The sequence below is a fragment of the Elephas maximus genome, chromosome 9 (genome assembly GCF_024166365.1).
Source record: "Elephas maximus indicus isolate mEleMax1 chromosome 9, mEleMax1 primary haplotype, whole genome shotgun sequence".
Taxonomy (NCBI): domain Eukaryota; kingdom Metazoa; phylum Chordata; class Mammalia; order Proboscidea; family Elephantidae; genus Elephas; species Elephas maximus.
In genome coordinates, this window is record NC_064827.1 from 81,215,171 (window position 1) to 81,232,044 (window position 16,874).

The 16,874-nt window shown below is 45.2% G+C and overlaps 1 protein-coding gene across 3 annotated transcripts in view; it reads left to right on the top strand.

Moving 5' to 3' along the window:
• Nucleotides 1-765: 765 nt before the first annotated feature.
• Nucleotides 766-16,874, top strand: part of HMCN2 (hemicentin 2) — a 160,810-nt gene continuing 144,701 nt past the window's right edge. For all 3 annotated transcript variants that reach the window (XM_049896977.1, XM_049896979.1, XM_049896978.1), the window contains exon 1: nucleotides 766-1,143. In XM_049896977.1, coding sequence (XP_049752934.1) covers nucleotides 894-1,143 — 250 coding nt within the window. In that variant the 5' untranslated portion in view covers nucleotides 766-893. The remainder of the gene's footprint in view (nucleotides 1,144-16,874) is intronic.

Genomic DNA, 16,874 nt, shown 5'->3' on the forward strand with positions numbered 1-16,874 from the left:
AAGAGGGCAGAAGGGTATCATCCAACTTCTGGATTCACCAAATGACCTGCGACAACATTTAGGGAGACAGCAGAGACCAAGGGCTGTCTCTATCACTTGAGAACTCTGTGGCCTTGGCTAGTGACTCCACTTCACAGAGCCTCAGTTTGTTCATTGGTAAAATGGGTTTAATGTTAGTGTCTCCTGGGGTTGCAGTGAGAATTCAAGGAAATAGTAACTATGGAGATCTCCTAGCACGTGGTAGGTGATCAGCTTATGGTGGTTGATTATAAATAATTGTAATAATCACAATAAATTTGGGAAGCACAGAGCCCTGCAGAAAGATGAGGCCTTGTAGAGTTTGTGTGTGTGTGGGTGGGGGATCTCTTGGGGGGATTGGTGGCAGAGCCACAAAAGCCAGGGCCCACTTTGGCTAACTTGGGGGTAGAGGGGAAAGGCCTCGCATCGCCCCCTCCTCTCGCTCCTGCAGCAAGTTGAGCCCGGAGCGCGCCATTGGTGGGCGGCGCAGGTGTCTGCTCTGTCCAGTGCATCCTCATCCCTCGTCGCCTTGGCCGCGGCCCCAACTCCCTTCGGCTAGCCGCCCCGCGTCCTCCCCTAACCTCAGGTCTGGACTGGAGAGCAGCGGGGCCGGGAAAGTTTGAGTCACGGTGGGGGGGAGGGGAGGAGGCGGGCCCGTGACCCAGAACGGAATGGGCTCTAGGACCCGCCTCCGGCTCCCAGTAGGAGGACCCCGCCGCGAGCCCAGGTCCCGCGCGCACCGGCTGTTGCCTGACAGGAGCGAGGCGCCGCGCTGCAGCAGCGCGTCGGGCTCCCGCTGGTGCGCTCGGGCGACCGCGCCGCGCTCCGAGCGACCCGCGTGCCTCCACCCGCAGCAGTCGGCCGCGCCCAGCACGATGCCCGCGGCGCTGCTCCTGCGGCTGCTGATGGCCCTCTGCGCTGCAGCGGCCGTGGCTGGAGCGCCGGAGAGCGCGCTGACCCCTACCAAGGGGGACGCCTCCCTGGCCTTCGTCTTCGACGTCACTGGCTCCATGTGGGACGACCTGATGCAGGTGATAGACGGCGCCTCGCGCATTCTGGAGCGCAGTCTGAGCAGCGGCAGCCACGCTATCACCAACTACGTGCTGGTGCCCTTCCACGACCCAGGTAGCGTCCCCGTGGCCCCCGCCGGGCGCCCGGTCGCTGTGCGCTTACCTGCCCGCCCGCCCGCGACTGCACCCCGGGCGTATCTGGACGCCCATAGACTGCACGGCGGCCAGCCGCCACCTTCTCAAGCACATTCATCCTGCTTGGACCCGGGGCCCTCGGGGCAGGCCTTGCAGCCACCCTTCCCTCCCCGGGAACCTGCTCGCCCTCCTCTCTGGCGCCTCCCGGGCTCTCGCTCTCGGGCGTTTGGTGGAGAGTTGGGGTAAGGGGAGAGGGGCGCCACTTGTCCAAATCCCGCGCAGCCACTTCCTGGCTGTGTGACTTCGGCAAGGGAGTTCACCTTCCTGAACCTCACTTCCCCAATTTATGAAATGCGGGTGAGAAACTTCTAGAGCAGTTGAAAGGAGGTATTCGCATCAAGGGCCTAGCATGGGATGAGCGTTTGCAGGATTCTTGTTTTTACTTTCGTTAATACTTAGAATTCGCTCCCAGCCTGGGCTTTGAAGGCCAGAAAAGCCCAATGGCGGGACATGGGCTCCACTGTGGGATGCAGGGAAGGAGCAAACTCATCCTTGCCCTGTCTTGCCCCCTCGCCTGTTCTCCCTGGGAAAACAGCAGCACCCCTCACCTGCCAAGGTATACCCTCGCCTTTTCCCGCCCTGTTCTCATTGCCACCCCACCCCACACCTTGTCTACCCTGCGGGGCGTCACTTCCCCTTCCCCAGGATCCACCTTCTTTCAGCGCTGTGTTAGGGGTCCACCCCTGAAAGAGGTCCCTGGGAGACCCCACTGTGGGGGTTTCAGGGAGAACGCTGCAGAGTATGTCTGAGGCTCCCAACCTTCTAGAGTAGAAGGACCTTCCCCACACTCCAACATTTTATCATGAAAATTTTCAAATTTACAGAAGTTTTGAAAGAAAATCGAACATCGGTAACCGCCTAGATTCTATGATTACTATTTTGCTCTGTTTGCTTTATCAGATATCTCTCCATCTATCCTCCCCTCCATCCAGGATAGCTTTATAAAGCCATACATACATACGTACATTCATACATACATAAATTTCACAGATCTCCTGCAAAATTGTACTGCAGGGTGTTCCGCTGCCGAGAAAGTACACAATGACCAAGGCTGTAGGAGTTAGTACGCCCTTTTAGGAGGATTTGCATTTATTAATCACAACATCATTGCAGATATTTGAAAAATAGGCAACAGTGGGCAAGGCGTGGTTCCATGCAGTCTTCAGGCTGTGTTTGTTGTCTGGGGGCTTTGAGGCCCCCTGCTTCCAGATGTTCCGGACTCTTCAGGGCTCTGCAAACCCAGAAGCCAGGGATGTGGAAAAAGGTTTCTAGGAACATCAAAAGGACAGTCCTGACCTGGGGGTCAGGGAACAGCACGGCTGAAGGAGGTGGGGAAGGTTAAGTGTGTGGAGTGTCCTAGGACTTCAGCAGACACAGACCACCCTCAGTACCCCTAACTCTCTCACCTTGTTTCTGGATTGTCCTTGGGCTTCCAAAGACATTATTACATTGAGGGAGTTAAGAGATCATACCTAGTTCACCCCTGTCTTACAGATGGGGAAGCTGCGGCTCAGGACACTGACGGGACTTACCAAAGACGACCTACCAGGGTGACTTCAATTCCGATTCATAACCCATATTTGTCTCTAAAATACCTGGCTTCAGTTGCAGGGCAGGATAACAGCCTTTGAGAGCCAGACGTGGTGTCCCGAGGCCCAGACCAGGGCTCCTGAGGGCTCTCCCTACTGCACCCACCTCTGACCACCAGCTTCACGAAGCCCTCCTTCCATCTCCCAACCTCTCCCTTCTCTCTGGGGCCCGAGCTAGTGTGAAACTCTCCAAGCTTCTCCGGGTTCATCCTGTCATTCCATCCTCTTAGAAACAAAAGCCCAACCCCACTTAGCCCATTCCCCAAACTACCTCCCTCCAAACACCCAGGTCCAGATGTGGAAGGGACTTCAGTGCTTATTGAGCACCTGTTGTGTGCAGAGCCCTGTGAGGCTTGCAGTGTGAATGGGGCAAGGTTTGTGCCAAGCAGTTGGCAAGTGTGTTGGCAACAGGCTAGGCGGAGAGTAGAAAGTGTCACGTGCTATCTCAGGTACAGCTCCTGGCCATCAGTCAGCAAGGAAGGGAACTAATAAAAGACTACCTGAGCAAGAAGCATTGGGTAAGTAAATAAGTGTTTGTTGGGTTCTGTGTGCTGGCTCATACTAGGTGCTGGGGATACGGTGAGGATGGAGAGCTCCCTACGCCTGGCTTGCTGGGTCTTCTAGAGGATGGTCTGGATGGTTGACACGGAGGGACAGGTGTGTGGGGAAGGCAGGGTGTAGGAGGAGTGAAATGAGAAACGTGGGGAGGGGAGAAATGGGGTCCGGCCATGCCTGCCAGGCTGAGTTTGCAGGATTTAGATTTCCTTCTATGGGTTGTGAGCAGCCACTGAAGATTTCCGAGCAGCCATTGGAGCTGTGGTTTAGGTTTACTTGCGCCTTTTGAATCAGCAAAGGAAATTCTCTTTGGTGGAAGAGGCACTTGAGAAATAGAGGCTTCAGGTCCCCAGGGCTACATACTGAGAGCTTTTTAAAAAGAAAGCCTATCTTAAGTCCCAAGAGGTGGGTTGGAACCAGCCTGGCGTGGGGAGTGCAGGGCAAATATGGTGGTTCTGGGCTGCATACACTTGGAAATAAACCGTGTAACTGGTACTTTGGAAATTTAAAAAAAAAAAAATTTTTTTTTTTAATGATATGATTACGTTCCCAGAGTAGAGAAGTTACAATTTGGCAGACTATGTCATTTTGATGGCAGAAATGGTTAAGCACTCAGCTGCTAAGTGAAAGGTCAGAGATTCAAGCCCACCAGCTGCTCTTCCGGAGAACAGACCTGACGATCTGCTCCTTTAAAGAGTTCAGCCTAGAAAACCCTGTGGGGCAGTTCTACTCTGTCCTTTATGGTCGTTTGGAGTTGGAAGCCACCCGACAGCACAGAAGAACAACAACATGTCATCTTGGCTGAAAATTTAGATTGTTTTTCATTTTTCTCTATTACACTGTTGCAAAAAATCCTGTTGTGTGTGAATGTCTGCATCCTTGACTGGTTTTTCCCTAGGATTAAGTTCCTCAAAGTGGAGTTCCTAGCCCATTTTTAAGGCATGGAGTAGGTCATTTTCCAGAACGTTCTGGGAGTTTAAACTCCTTCCAGAAGCATTTGAGGGCCCATTTCAGTGCAGTTGCCCCCAACACTGGGAATCAGGAGCAGAACATTTTTTTTCTAATTGTAAAAGCAGAAAATAACATCTCATTGTTTTAGTTGCTAGTGAGGTTCAACACATTTTCAGACATTCACTAGATTTTTTTTGTGTCTGTGTATTTCTTCTTTTGTACATTGTATACCTTTCTGTTGGAGTTTTAGTGGTTTTTCTTATCAGTTGGCAGGAGGACTACGGATTGATGATATTTTGTGTTTTTGGTATATGGTTAGTACTTTTCCTGGTTGTTTGCCTTTCAGTATTGTTTGTGAGTCCTGATTTCTGAAGTTTAAGCATTCAGGTAGAGAAATGTATTTTTTCCCTTTGTGATTTTTTCCCTTGCATGCTGAGAAAGTTCATAAAATCAATTTCATAGTCGTTCTAGTTAGGTTTTTTTTTTTTTTTTTTTTAAATGTTTTCTCTCTCTTAACATTTAATTCTTTAACCTGGAAATTACAAACATTGGTGCATGATGTAAAAAAAAAATCTAATTCCTCTAGAATGGGGTAATTAATTGTTCAGGTACATTTTAACAAATAGTCCTTTCCTTTTCATTCACTTGGATCCTGAGTCTCAAATTACTGTAACAGGAATATATCTGGGCTTCACATTCTGTCCCATTGTATGATATGACAATTCTTGTGCCTGAAACACACCATAATAATTATTTGACCTTATAATCTGCACTAATAGGGAACATTCTTCCTCACATTATTTTTTTCCAAATATTTTTGGAACAGCTCATTTATAGAATTAATTGCAAAGGTAGTACAGAAAGTTCCCATGTATCCCTTCTAGGCCTTCTTATTGACAGAGCAGGGAGATATATGTGTATGTACTAACCTGTATGTATACCAAAAACCAAACCCATTGCTGTCAAGTCGATTCTAACTCATAGTGACCCTATAGGACAGAGTAGAACTGCCTCATAGGGCTTCCAAGGCTGTAACCTTTACAGAAGCCGACTGCCATATCTTCCTCCCACAGAGTGGCTAGTGGTTTGGAACCAATGACCATTGGGTTAGTAGCTGAGTACTTTAACCACTGTGCCACCAAGGCTCCTTTGTATATATACACATATCTATAACTACTTCTATATGCACCATCTCTATGTTAAGCTAAGATGAGTTCTTACTGATGTCTCAGACTCTAATCAATAAGCACATGGATCATTCTAACCTCCTCCCCTTGCTTATCTATAACCTCCCACTCAAACAGTGACAAACCTGGCTCCTACCATCCGCCACCCACCACCATTTACATAATTGTTCAATTCCTGAGTACATTTATAGTGTTTTTAGAGTTGTTAGCCCGTACTCCCCATTCAACAACTTTATTAACTAGAGTACAGCTCTGTGCCTTAGTCTTACAGACTCCACTCATTTCCAAAGTTTCAGTATTTTTTTCACAAATAATGTACCCACACATATAACCCGCAGAAATGATAAAATTAAATTGGCAAAAAAAGTATAAGTGCACATTATTCGCAAGAAATATGGTACTTATGTCAGCACCTTATTCATATTCTTCCTTTTCAAAAAAAATTTTTTTTTATTGTGTTAGGTGAAAATTTACAGCTGAAGTCAATTTCTCTCACAAAAATTTGTACACCTATTGTTATGTGACATTAGTCGTGATCCCTATAATGTGACAGCACACCCCCCCTTTCTACCTCGGCTTTCTTGTGTCCATTCAACCAGTTCCTGTCCCTTCCTGTCTTCTCATCTCACCTCAGGACAGGAGCCCCCCATCTGGTCTTGTGTATCCACTTGAACTAAGAAGCAGTCTTCATGGGTATCATTTTATGTCTTATGGTCCAGTCTGTTCTTTGTGTGAAGAGTGGGTTTTGGGAATGGTTTTAGCTCTGGGTTAACAGAGTGTCCAGGGGCCACGGCTTAGGGGGTTCCTCCAGTCTCAGTTAGACCATTAAGTGTGGTCTTTTTACGTGAATTTGAGTTCTGCTCCACACTTTTCTCCTACTCCATCAGGGACTCTCTGTTGTGTTCCCTGCCAGGGTGGTCATTGATGCTAGCCAGGCACCATCTAGTTCCCCTGGTCTCAGGCTGATGGAATCTCTGGTTTATGTGGCCCTTTTGTCTCTCGGGCTAATATTTTCCTTGTGTCTTTGGTGTTCTTCATTCTCCTTTGCTCCAAGTGGGTTGGGACCAAATGATGCATCTTAGATGGGCGCTCGCAAACTTTTAAGACCCCAGATGCCACTCACCAAAGTGGGATACAGGACATTCTCTTAATAAACTTTGTTATGCCAGTTGACCTAGATGCCCCCTAAAACCATGGTCCCCAGACTCCGGCCCCAGCTATTCTGTCCCTCAAAGTGTTTGGTTGTGTTCAGGAAACTTCTTAGCTTTTGCTTTAGTCTGGTTGTGCTCACTTCCCCTGTATTGTGCATTGTCCTTCCCTTCACCTAAGAAGATTCTTGTCTACCATGTAGTTAGTGAATTCTCCTCTCCCTCCCTCCCCACCCTCATAACCAGCAAAGAATGTTTTCTTCTGTGTTTAAACCTTTTCTTGAGTTCTTATAATAGTGGTCTCATACAATATTTGTCCTTTTGCAACTGACTAATTTCACTCAGCATAATGCCCTTCAGATTCATCCATGTTGTGAGATGTTTCTTGGATTCATCATTGTTCTTTATTGTTGCATAGTATTCCATTGTGTGTATGTAACATAATTTGTTTATCCATTCATTCATTGATGGGCATTTAGGTTGTTTCCATCTTTTTGCTATTGTGAACAGTGCTGCAGTGAACATGGGTGTGCATATATCTATTTGTGTGACAGCTTGTGTTTCTCTGGGATATATTCTAAGGATTGGAATTTGCTGGATCATATGGAACTTCTATTTCTAGCTTTTTAAGGAAGCGCCAAATTGAATTCCAAAGTGGTTGTACCATTTTACATTCCCACCAGCAGTGGGTAAAGGTTCCAATCTCTCCACAACCTCTCCAACATTTATTATTTTGTGTTTTTTGGATTAGTGTCAGCCTTGTTGGGGTGAGATGGTGTCTCCTTATAGTTTTGATTTGCATTTCTCTAATGGCTAATGATCGTGAGCATTTCCTCATGTATCTGTTAGCCACCTGAATGTCTTCTTTGGTGACATGTCTGTTATATCCTTTGTCAATTTTTTAATTGGCTTGTTTGTCTTTTTGTTGTTGAGGTGTTGCAATATCTTGTAGACTTTAAAGATTAGACCCTTATCGGATATGTTGTAACCAAAAATTTTTTCCCAGTCTGTAGGTCCTCTTTTTACTCTTTTGGTGAAGTATTTTGATGAGCATAAGTGTTTGATTTTTAGGAGCTCCCAGTTATCTAGTTTCTTTTCTGGCATTTGTGCATTGTTAGTTATGGTTCGTATTCAGTTTATGCCTAGTGCTCCTAGTGTTGTCCCTATTTTTTTCTTCCATGATCTTTATCATTTTAGATTTTCTGTTTAGGTCTTTGGAAACCCTGGTGGTGTAGAGGCTAAGTGCTATGGCTGCTAACCAAAGGGTTGGCGGTTCGAATTCGCCAGGTGCTCCTTGGAAACTCTATGGGGCAGTTCTTCTCTGTCCTATAGGGTCGCTATGAGTCGGAATCGACTCGACGGCACTGGGTTTGGTTTTGGCTTTGGTATTTAGGTCTTTGACCCATTTTGAGTTAGCTTTTGTACATGGTGTGAGGTATGGGTCTTGTTTCATTTTTTTGCAGATGAATATCCAGCTATGCCAACACCATTTGTTAAAGAGGCTGTCTTTTCCCCATTTAATGGGCTTTGGTCCTTTGTCAAATATCAGCTGCTCATAGGTGGACCTTGAATATTCTGGAACATTTATTCTTTCAGATGAAATAAAGAAAAACTTAGTCAATTTCCAAAAGAAAAAAAAAAAAAAACTTTTCCTGCTGTGATTTTGCTTGGAATTGTGTTAAATCTTGATTTTGGGAAGAACCATCATTTAAAAAAAATTCACTTGTTTCCATCCAGGAGCATGGCGTGGCCCCTTTTGTGTTCATGTATTTGTTTCCTTTAGTAAAGATTTATGGTTTTATTTCTATAGTTTCCACCCATTTCTGTTTGAGATCATTTCTAAATATTTTGTTTTCTGTTGCTATTTTGACCTGGATTTTTTTTTCCATTACATTTTTTTGCAAGTGAGTATTGCTGGTATGTTGGGAGGCAATTCATTTTCATATATTTATTTTGCTTCTAACTTTTTTTTATTGAAAAAAAAATTTTTAACCAGTTTTAATTTTTTGGTAGAATCTTTTTGAGTTTTCTGGGTGACAGTGTAGCCTATCCAAATTTTAGTATCGTCTCCTTTTTGTAATCAGTTATTTTGCTGTATTATTGATCAGCTAAACTTTCAAAACAACATTAAATAATGGTGGTGGCAGCTGTCATTCTGGTTTTGCTTCTGATTTTATGCCATTGTATGACCTTGGCTTTTAGTTTGAGATTTTATTTATCAGGTGGAGTATGAATACCTTTAATTTATTAAGGCCCCCCCCCCCAAGAAAAAAGAAAGAAAGAAAATATCCGTATGGGTGCTGAATTTTAGCAAGTGACTTTCTGGCTTCGGCTGAGATGTTTGTATAATCTTTTTCCGGTTGCCTGTACTATTCCTGTACTGATGTGTTTTCTTAATTTTTAACTATCTCCGCATTGCTTGCTTCAGCCCTGGTTGGTCATGGTGTATTATTCTTTTAATGTACAGCTGGATTCTATTTGCCAGTATTTTGTTTAGGATTTTTGCATATCACTTCGATAATTATGATTTTTTTTTTAAGGGATGGTCTTTCTTTGTGCTTTGTCAAGTTTGTTTTTTTTTTTTTTGTAGAAGAATTTATTTTCTCACAGTTCAGTGGGCTAGAAGTCTGAATTCAGAACACAGTTCTGGGGGTGGAGAGTGTCCTTCTTTGTCTCTCTCAGCTTCTAGTAGCCAGAGATTCTTGGAGTTTCTGGCTTATAAGTGCATCTGCCATGTGTGTCTGTGTTCATATAATGTCTCCCCCTGTGCCTGTCGCTGCATCTGTTCTGTTCCGTTTGCTCAGAGATGATTAACCTACTCAGATATGACCTAATTAACGTACCAAAACCCACATTTTCAAAAAGGGTTATATTTATAGGTACAGGGCTTAGAATTTCAACACATATTTTGGGGGGCTTTGTCGAGTTTTGACATCAAGACTTAGTTCTTTCAGTTAATAACCCCTTTCCTTCAAAAATTGCAACATTAATACATGCTTGTAAAATATTCTAATAATACTACTCTCAAGAGATGCAAACACTGTTAATAATTTAAAGGCCTTCCAGACTTGTGTGTGTATGTGTGTGTGCACATTCACTTGTATACGTGTTGTTAGTTGCTGTTGAGTTGGCTCCGACTCATGTTGTTGTTGTTAGGTGCTGTCCAGTTGGTTCGAACTCATAGCGACCCTATGTACAACAGAACGAGACACTGCCCTGTCCTGCGCCATCCTTACAATCGTTGTTATGTTTGAGTCCCTTGTTGCAGCCACTGTGTCAATCCATATCGTTGAGTGTCTTCCTCTTTTCCTCTGACCCTGTACTTTACCAAGCATGATGTCCTCCCCCAGGGACTGATCCCTTCTGAAAACATGTCCAAAGTATGTAAGATGCAGTCTCATCACCCTTGCTTCTAGGGAGCATTCTGGTTGTACTTCTTCTGAGACAGATTTATTCATTCTTTTGGCAGTCCATGATATAGTCAATATTCTTCACCAACACCACAATTCCGACTCATGGCAACCTTATTACATACCATAGAATGAAGAGTTGCCTGGTCTTGCACCGTCCTCAGATTGTTGATATGTTTGAGCCTGTTGTTGCAGCCGTTGGGTTAATCCATCTCGTTGAGGGTTTCCCTTGTTTTCACTGACCCTCTGCTTTACCAAACATGGTGTCCTTTCTAGCGATCGGTCCTTTCCTGACAATGTGTCCAAAGTAAGCAAGACCAAGTCTCGCCATCCTTGCTTCTAAGGGACATTCTGGCTGTACTTCCTCTAAAATTGATTTGTTCATTCATATACACACCTATTTTTTTTTTTAATAGGGGTAATGGGATTATAGTAGACATACTGTTTTGCTTTTTCCCCACATAATATATCATGTATATCTTCCTATGTCAGGAAATATACTAGATCTACCCCATTGTTTTTAATGACTACATAAGATGCTATAGGAGGGATTATCTTAATTTATCCAATCATCCTACAATTGTGGAAAGTAGGTGGGTTAATTTCTTTACAATAAACACACACACACATGCATTTGCAAATTTATCTCTAGGAGAGATTCCCAGAAATGGAATTGCTTTTTTAAAGTGTATGAACATTTTCAATTTTGATAGATCCCACCAACCTGCTCTCTAAAAATGCTGTACCATTTTGTCCTTCTACTGGCGGAGTATGAGACTGTGTTTTTCCCACACCCTTGCCAGCATCTGGAACATGACTTTTTGTCAATTTTTGCTAATTTGATAGGTGAGGAATGGCATCCTGTTTTAATTTGCATATGTTTGATCTTTGTTGAATTCAGGCTGCTTCTAGGGTTTCTCCCACTGCAGCCTCTGGGTGGCCAGGCTCACTGTAAGCTTTTCTCTGCTTGGAGGCTTGGGCGGTCTCAGCGCCAGTGAAGTATCAGCTGGATTAGGTATGGCCCTGTCATTTTGAGGCCACCAGCCTGTGGGAGCTGCTTGGCTGGGTCAGATAATGCTAGGTGGCAATCTGTGCAGGGAGGGTGCGAGGAGAGAGAGACAGGATAGGGGCAACTTGCAGAGGAGGACAAGCAGGATAAGGAAGTAGGAGGGTCTGGGGTGGGCTGGCGCATTAGGCAACTTTTACATGTGTTGGTCTGGACTCTGGGATCCCCAGCAGACCCATTATTCATTAATTCAGTAGGCAGTTCTTGAGGGCTTTCTGTGGGCCTGGCACAGTGCCAGGCCCCAGAGACCCGGTGAGCCAGCTTGCTATGGCACCTTCAGTCCAGCCAGGCAGGCCCACAGTCAAAAGCCAAGTTCACAGCTATTTAATCACAGTTGTGGGTGGGGGGAATGGGGGAGGGTCAGTAAAGGACTGGGAAGAGTGCTCCAGGCAGAGGGAACAGCATAAACAGTGGCTCTGAGGTTGGAAGAAATGTGGATGTCAATATCTTCTCTGAAGACAGAGGTGGGAGTTGGGGGGGGGGAGGAGTGGTGGGCAGGGTGGGGGTGGGGTAGGGTTTAGCCGATGAGGACACCTAGGGCATGCCGGGTTCAGAATCCATGAGCTGTTCATGGAAAGGCCTAGCTGGCTTTCTTGAGGAGGCTCAGAGCAGACTCGGGTTCTGGGGTCAGTTTAGCTCCTTTGGGCAGAGCTGCTTGCCCAGTTGTTTCCTGTCCCACCATGTCTGTCCTTTGGAGGTGTCTTCAAGGGAATCATGTTTGCCTAGACTTGGGCTCAGGAACCGTTGCAATTCTAGAAGGCTAGAGGTCATTTTCTCTAGCTCCTGCCTTTTTGAGATGGGAGAATGGAGGCCCAGAGAGGGGAGACAGTGTGCCCATGATGATGGCCGAGTGTGGACCTGAGACTCTCTGAACTACACACACCCTGCCTGGGTCCCTGTGCAGTTGGAGGAGCGGGGGTGGGTATCCAGGGTTGGCCTCAGGATTTAAGCCCTGCTTTCGGGTGAGGATAAGGGGTGAGGACAGGCCTCAAGATGAGCTCTCAACATGAGGTCTTTCTGAGCACTGGACTCCGACAGCCTGGCTGTAGCCTTGACTGTCTGCACTAGCACAATGAGTGCCTGACTTCCCACTCTGGGGCCCAAGAGCTTGGGTGAGGGTTGTCCAACAGCTGGAGCACCACCTGGGCCATCTGCCCTTGCGTGCTCCTCACATGTCCTAGGAGTCCTCCAGGTCAGGTCCACCTTCTTCTTGAGAAGTGGAAAAAACGTGCCTATAGAAAGATGGTTTCAGGCCAGGCTTCTGGGGCTCATATGCATGGGGCATGAGCCAAGGTCATGGGTTTAATCATTGCTGAGGCCAGCAGTCCCTGCTTGGAGGGACTGCACGCCAGAACTGCCCAGCTGTTTGGCAAATGCCCACCTCTAGTCACAAACCTGTCCCTTCCTCCTCAGGAGCAGGAATGAGACACTGGAGAAGGAGCTGGGAGTATCTGCAGCTTCATGCCTGGTTGAGAGCTTGGATCTGGGGTCAGACTGACCCACATCTGAATCTCATCTCTGCTTATTCCTAGTTGTGAGTCCTTGGATATGTCACTTTACATCCCTGGGCCTCAATTTTCTCATTTGTAAAATGGAGATAATAAATAGTAGACTACATAGGTTGCTGGAAAATCTTTAAGTGTGAAGGTACGCCAAGTGCATAGAACAAAAGCTAGTGCTTAATAAGTGGTAAATCAATGATAGCTATCATCATCATCATTATCACCATCATTGTCTTTGAAGGTAGTGTAGCAAGTGTTGAAGTGCATGGGCATTGGAGCGAAACAGATGTGGGTTTGGGCATTAACTACCACTTAGTAGACGTGTGAGCTTCACCAGGGGGCTTAACTTCTCTAAGTCTTGACGTCCTCAGTTGTACCAAGGAAATGTTAATAGAATGGACTTCAGGAGATGTTAGAAGGATTTGGTGAGCTGAAGCCTGTAAAATAAGTGATCAGTGCATAGAAGCTGTTGTTTCCACCACCAGCATCCTCCCCTCATCATCATGCCCTTCTCTAGGAAGGGGCAGCACCTTAAGATGTAAGGTGGTCTGAGCTTTTTAATCCAGATCCAGCTCTGCCTGCACAGGGTGAAGGAGGGAGATGGTGAGGGACTCATGGGTCAGAGAGAGAGAGAGAGAGGACATGCTATGCTGCTGGCTTCGAAGATGGAGGGAGGGGCCACGAGCCAAGAAATGTAGGCAGCCTCTAGAAACTGGGAAAGACAAGGAAATTATTCTTCCCTAGAGCCTTTATGGTTTAGAGCGTTTAGGAGGAACGCAGCCCTGCTGACACCTTGCTTTTAGAATTTGAGATAAATAGATGTGTGTTGTTTTAAAACCACTAAGTTTGTGGTGAATTTGTTAGAGCAGCAGTAGGAAATGAACAAAGGCCAACCTTAATTCTTTCAAAGGCTCCCCAGCCTCTGGGATCCCTCCTGGCTCCTGAAATTTCCCAGGCCTTGCTTTAGCCGTGTAGTTCCTGGCACTGGGATGTCCTGACTGAGGACTTGGGGCATGAGGAAGTCACATGAGGAGGTCACTGTTTGGGGAAGCCTGGGCCTTGTTGAGTATGTGGGGGAGTCAAGATTGGATGGTTTCCTAGAAGAACTTGCCTCTCTCCCAGGGTGCGGAATCTTCCACAACTGTGATGGTGATAGAAAGCAGATCTTAGGTGGTGGGTTCGCCAAACTCCCCACATCTCAGCCACAAAGCTGGCCACCCAGACTTCAAGTTTTTCAATTCAGTAAAACTATTAAAAAAAAAACAAAAAACAAAAAACTAAAGGAAAAAAACCAGAGGGAACTGACATAGGTGGCCAACGTTTTGTCTTGCCAAGTAGATCCATGAACAAAATCAACTCCTTTTGCTATTGTTGTCCTCCCATGAGGGAAAGAGCAATTTCTAACCCCTCAAGTAGGAAGCTTATGCACCATAGAACAAAGGGCAGCCCTCCCAATCAGAATGTTTTATTTATGAAAACCCACTTCATTTTTCTCATGTGGCTGCAATTGGGGGAGAACGTGGTCAGTCTAGCTCTGGCCCAGCATGGGGAATGGCCCAGGTAGGTGGGCATTGCTGATAGGTCTTGGTGGAGGAGACAGGGCCAGGTAGGTGGGCATTGCTGATAGGTCTTGACGGAGGAGACAGGGCTGACCAGATTTCAGCACTGGAACTGCAGAGGCTTCGCTGGGTTTGCAGGCAGTGAACTGTCACAGTTGATCCTCAAGCTGGGGGAATGTGAGCAAAGTCGTGATCAAGGTACCTTCTCTGGCACTGGCAAGCAGGATGGATGGGAGGCAGGAGTGTCTGGGATGAAAAGACTGCTATGAGATTACTGAATTTGTATCTTTACAAGTGCCCTTGACCATCCATCCAGTCATTCTATTTATGGGAAGTTATCCCCAGGAAACAACTGAACTAGTGCCTAAAAGCTATGGCTACAAAGATTTTTTTTTTTGTAATATAATTTTATTTTTTTAAATTGTACTTTAGGTGAAAGTTTACAACTCAAGTTAGTTTCTCGTACAAAAATTTATACACACATTGTTATGTGACCCTAGTTGCTATCCCTATGTTGTGACAGCATGCTCCCTCTTTCCACACCAGATTTCCCATGTCCATTCAACCAGCTTCTATCCCTTTCTGCCTTCTCATCCTGCCTCCAGACAGGAGCTGCCCATTTAGTCTTGTGTATCTACTTGAACTAAGAAGCGCACTCTTCACAAGTACCATTTTATGCCTTATAGTCCAGTCTGACCTTTGTCTGAAGAGTTGGCTTTAGGTATGGTTTTAGTTCTGAGTTAATAAGAGAGTCTGGGGGCCGTGTCTTCTGGGGTTCCTTTAGTCTCAGTCAGACCCTTAAGTCTGGTCTTTTTACTGGAATTTGAGTACTGCACCCCACTTTTCTCCTGCTCTATCAAGGACTGTCTGTCGTGTTCCCTGTCAGGGCGGCCATTGGTGGTAGCCAAGCACCAGCTAGTTCTTCTGGTCTCAGGCCAATGGTGTCTTCGGCGTATGTGGCCCTTTTTGTCTCTTGGGCTAATATTTTCCTTGTGTCTTTGGTGTTCTTCATTCTCCTTACAAAGAAGTTCTTAATAACATGGTTCGTTATAATAAAAATTGGAAACCAAACAATATGGGCTTGGGCAAGTCCATTATGAGGCTTTTATACAAAAGAAATACATTGTAGCCATTAAAATGATGTTGAACTAAATATTTAACCTTCTGGAAAGATGTTCACAAATGTTATTCACTGAAGAAAAAATCAGGTTAAAAGTAGTATGTTATATATGCTTTAATAAAAATATTCTGCTTAAAATAGTATGGATTTATGTATGATATATTTATATGTTTACAAATATACATAAAAGTTTTGAAAGCTATATACAAAAATAAAAATGACTATCTCTGGTTGGCAGAATTACAGGTAATTCTACCCCCACCCTTTTATTTTTTTTCTGCTTATCTGAAATGTCTATGTAAGTTTCTTGGGTATAGTAGTTAAGAGCTTGGGTTCTGGAGTTGTGCAGACCTGGGCTATATGCCAACTCTGTCACTGACTGGCTGTGTGTCATTGGAAAGTTACCTAACCTCTCTGGGCTTCCATTTTCTCTTCTGTAAAATGTGGGTGAGACTGGGACCTACCAGGTACTGGAAGGATTCACTGAGCTAATACTCGGGAAGCATCTTAGTGTGCAACCTGGTGCTAAGTGCTTAATATATGTCAGTATCAATGCGATATTGATTTTTCTTACAGTGAATATGTATTATTAGGAGTCCCTGGTTGTGTAAGTGGTTAATTCACTGCTAACCAAAAAGTTGGAGGTTCAGAGCCACCCAGAGGCACCTTAGAAGAATGGCTTGGGGATCTACTTCCGAAAAAATCAGCCATTGAAAACCCTAAGGCTGGATTAAGGCATGTGAGGGCCCTAAACACTGAAAATCTGTGGTGCCCCCTCCTCTGCTAACTCACGAATTCAAATAGGATGTGTGAGTTATACATATTCTTGTGTATATGTATGTGTGTGTGTATATATATATATATATATATGGAGCCCTGGAGACGCAGTGGTTAAGAGCTTGGCTGCTAATGAAAAGGCTGGCAGTTCGAATCCACCAGCCACTCCTTGGAAACCTTATGGGGCAGTTCTACTCTGTCCTGTAGGGTCCCCATAAGTTGCAATAGACTCTATGGCAATGGGTTTGGCTCTCTCTCTCTCTCTCTATATATATATATTCAGCCCCTGGCTGAAGTTGTTGGATCAGCAGACATGAATGTACAAGATGGTTCTCTCGAAATGGAAGCGGTCTTTTTCCCATTGTTATGGGTTGAATTGTGTCCCCCAAAAATGTGTATCAACTTGGCTAGGCCATAACTCCCCGTATTGTGTGATTGTCCACCATTTTGTCAACTGATATGATTTTCCTATGTGTTATAAATTCTGCCTCTATGAAGTTAATGAGGCAGGATTAGAGGCAGGTATGTTAATGGACAGAATTCAGTCTACAAGATTAGGTTATGTCTTAAGTCAATCCTTTTTGAGGTATAAAAGAAAGAAGCAAACAGAGATACAGGAGGACCTCATACCACCAAGAAAGTAATGCTGGGAGCAGAGCATGTCCTTGGAACCCAAGATTCCTGCACTGAGAAGCTCCTAGACCAGGGAAAGATTGATGACAAGGACCTTCCTCCAGAGCCAACAGAGAGAGAAAGCCATCCCCCAGAGCTGGTGCCCTGAACTCGG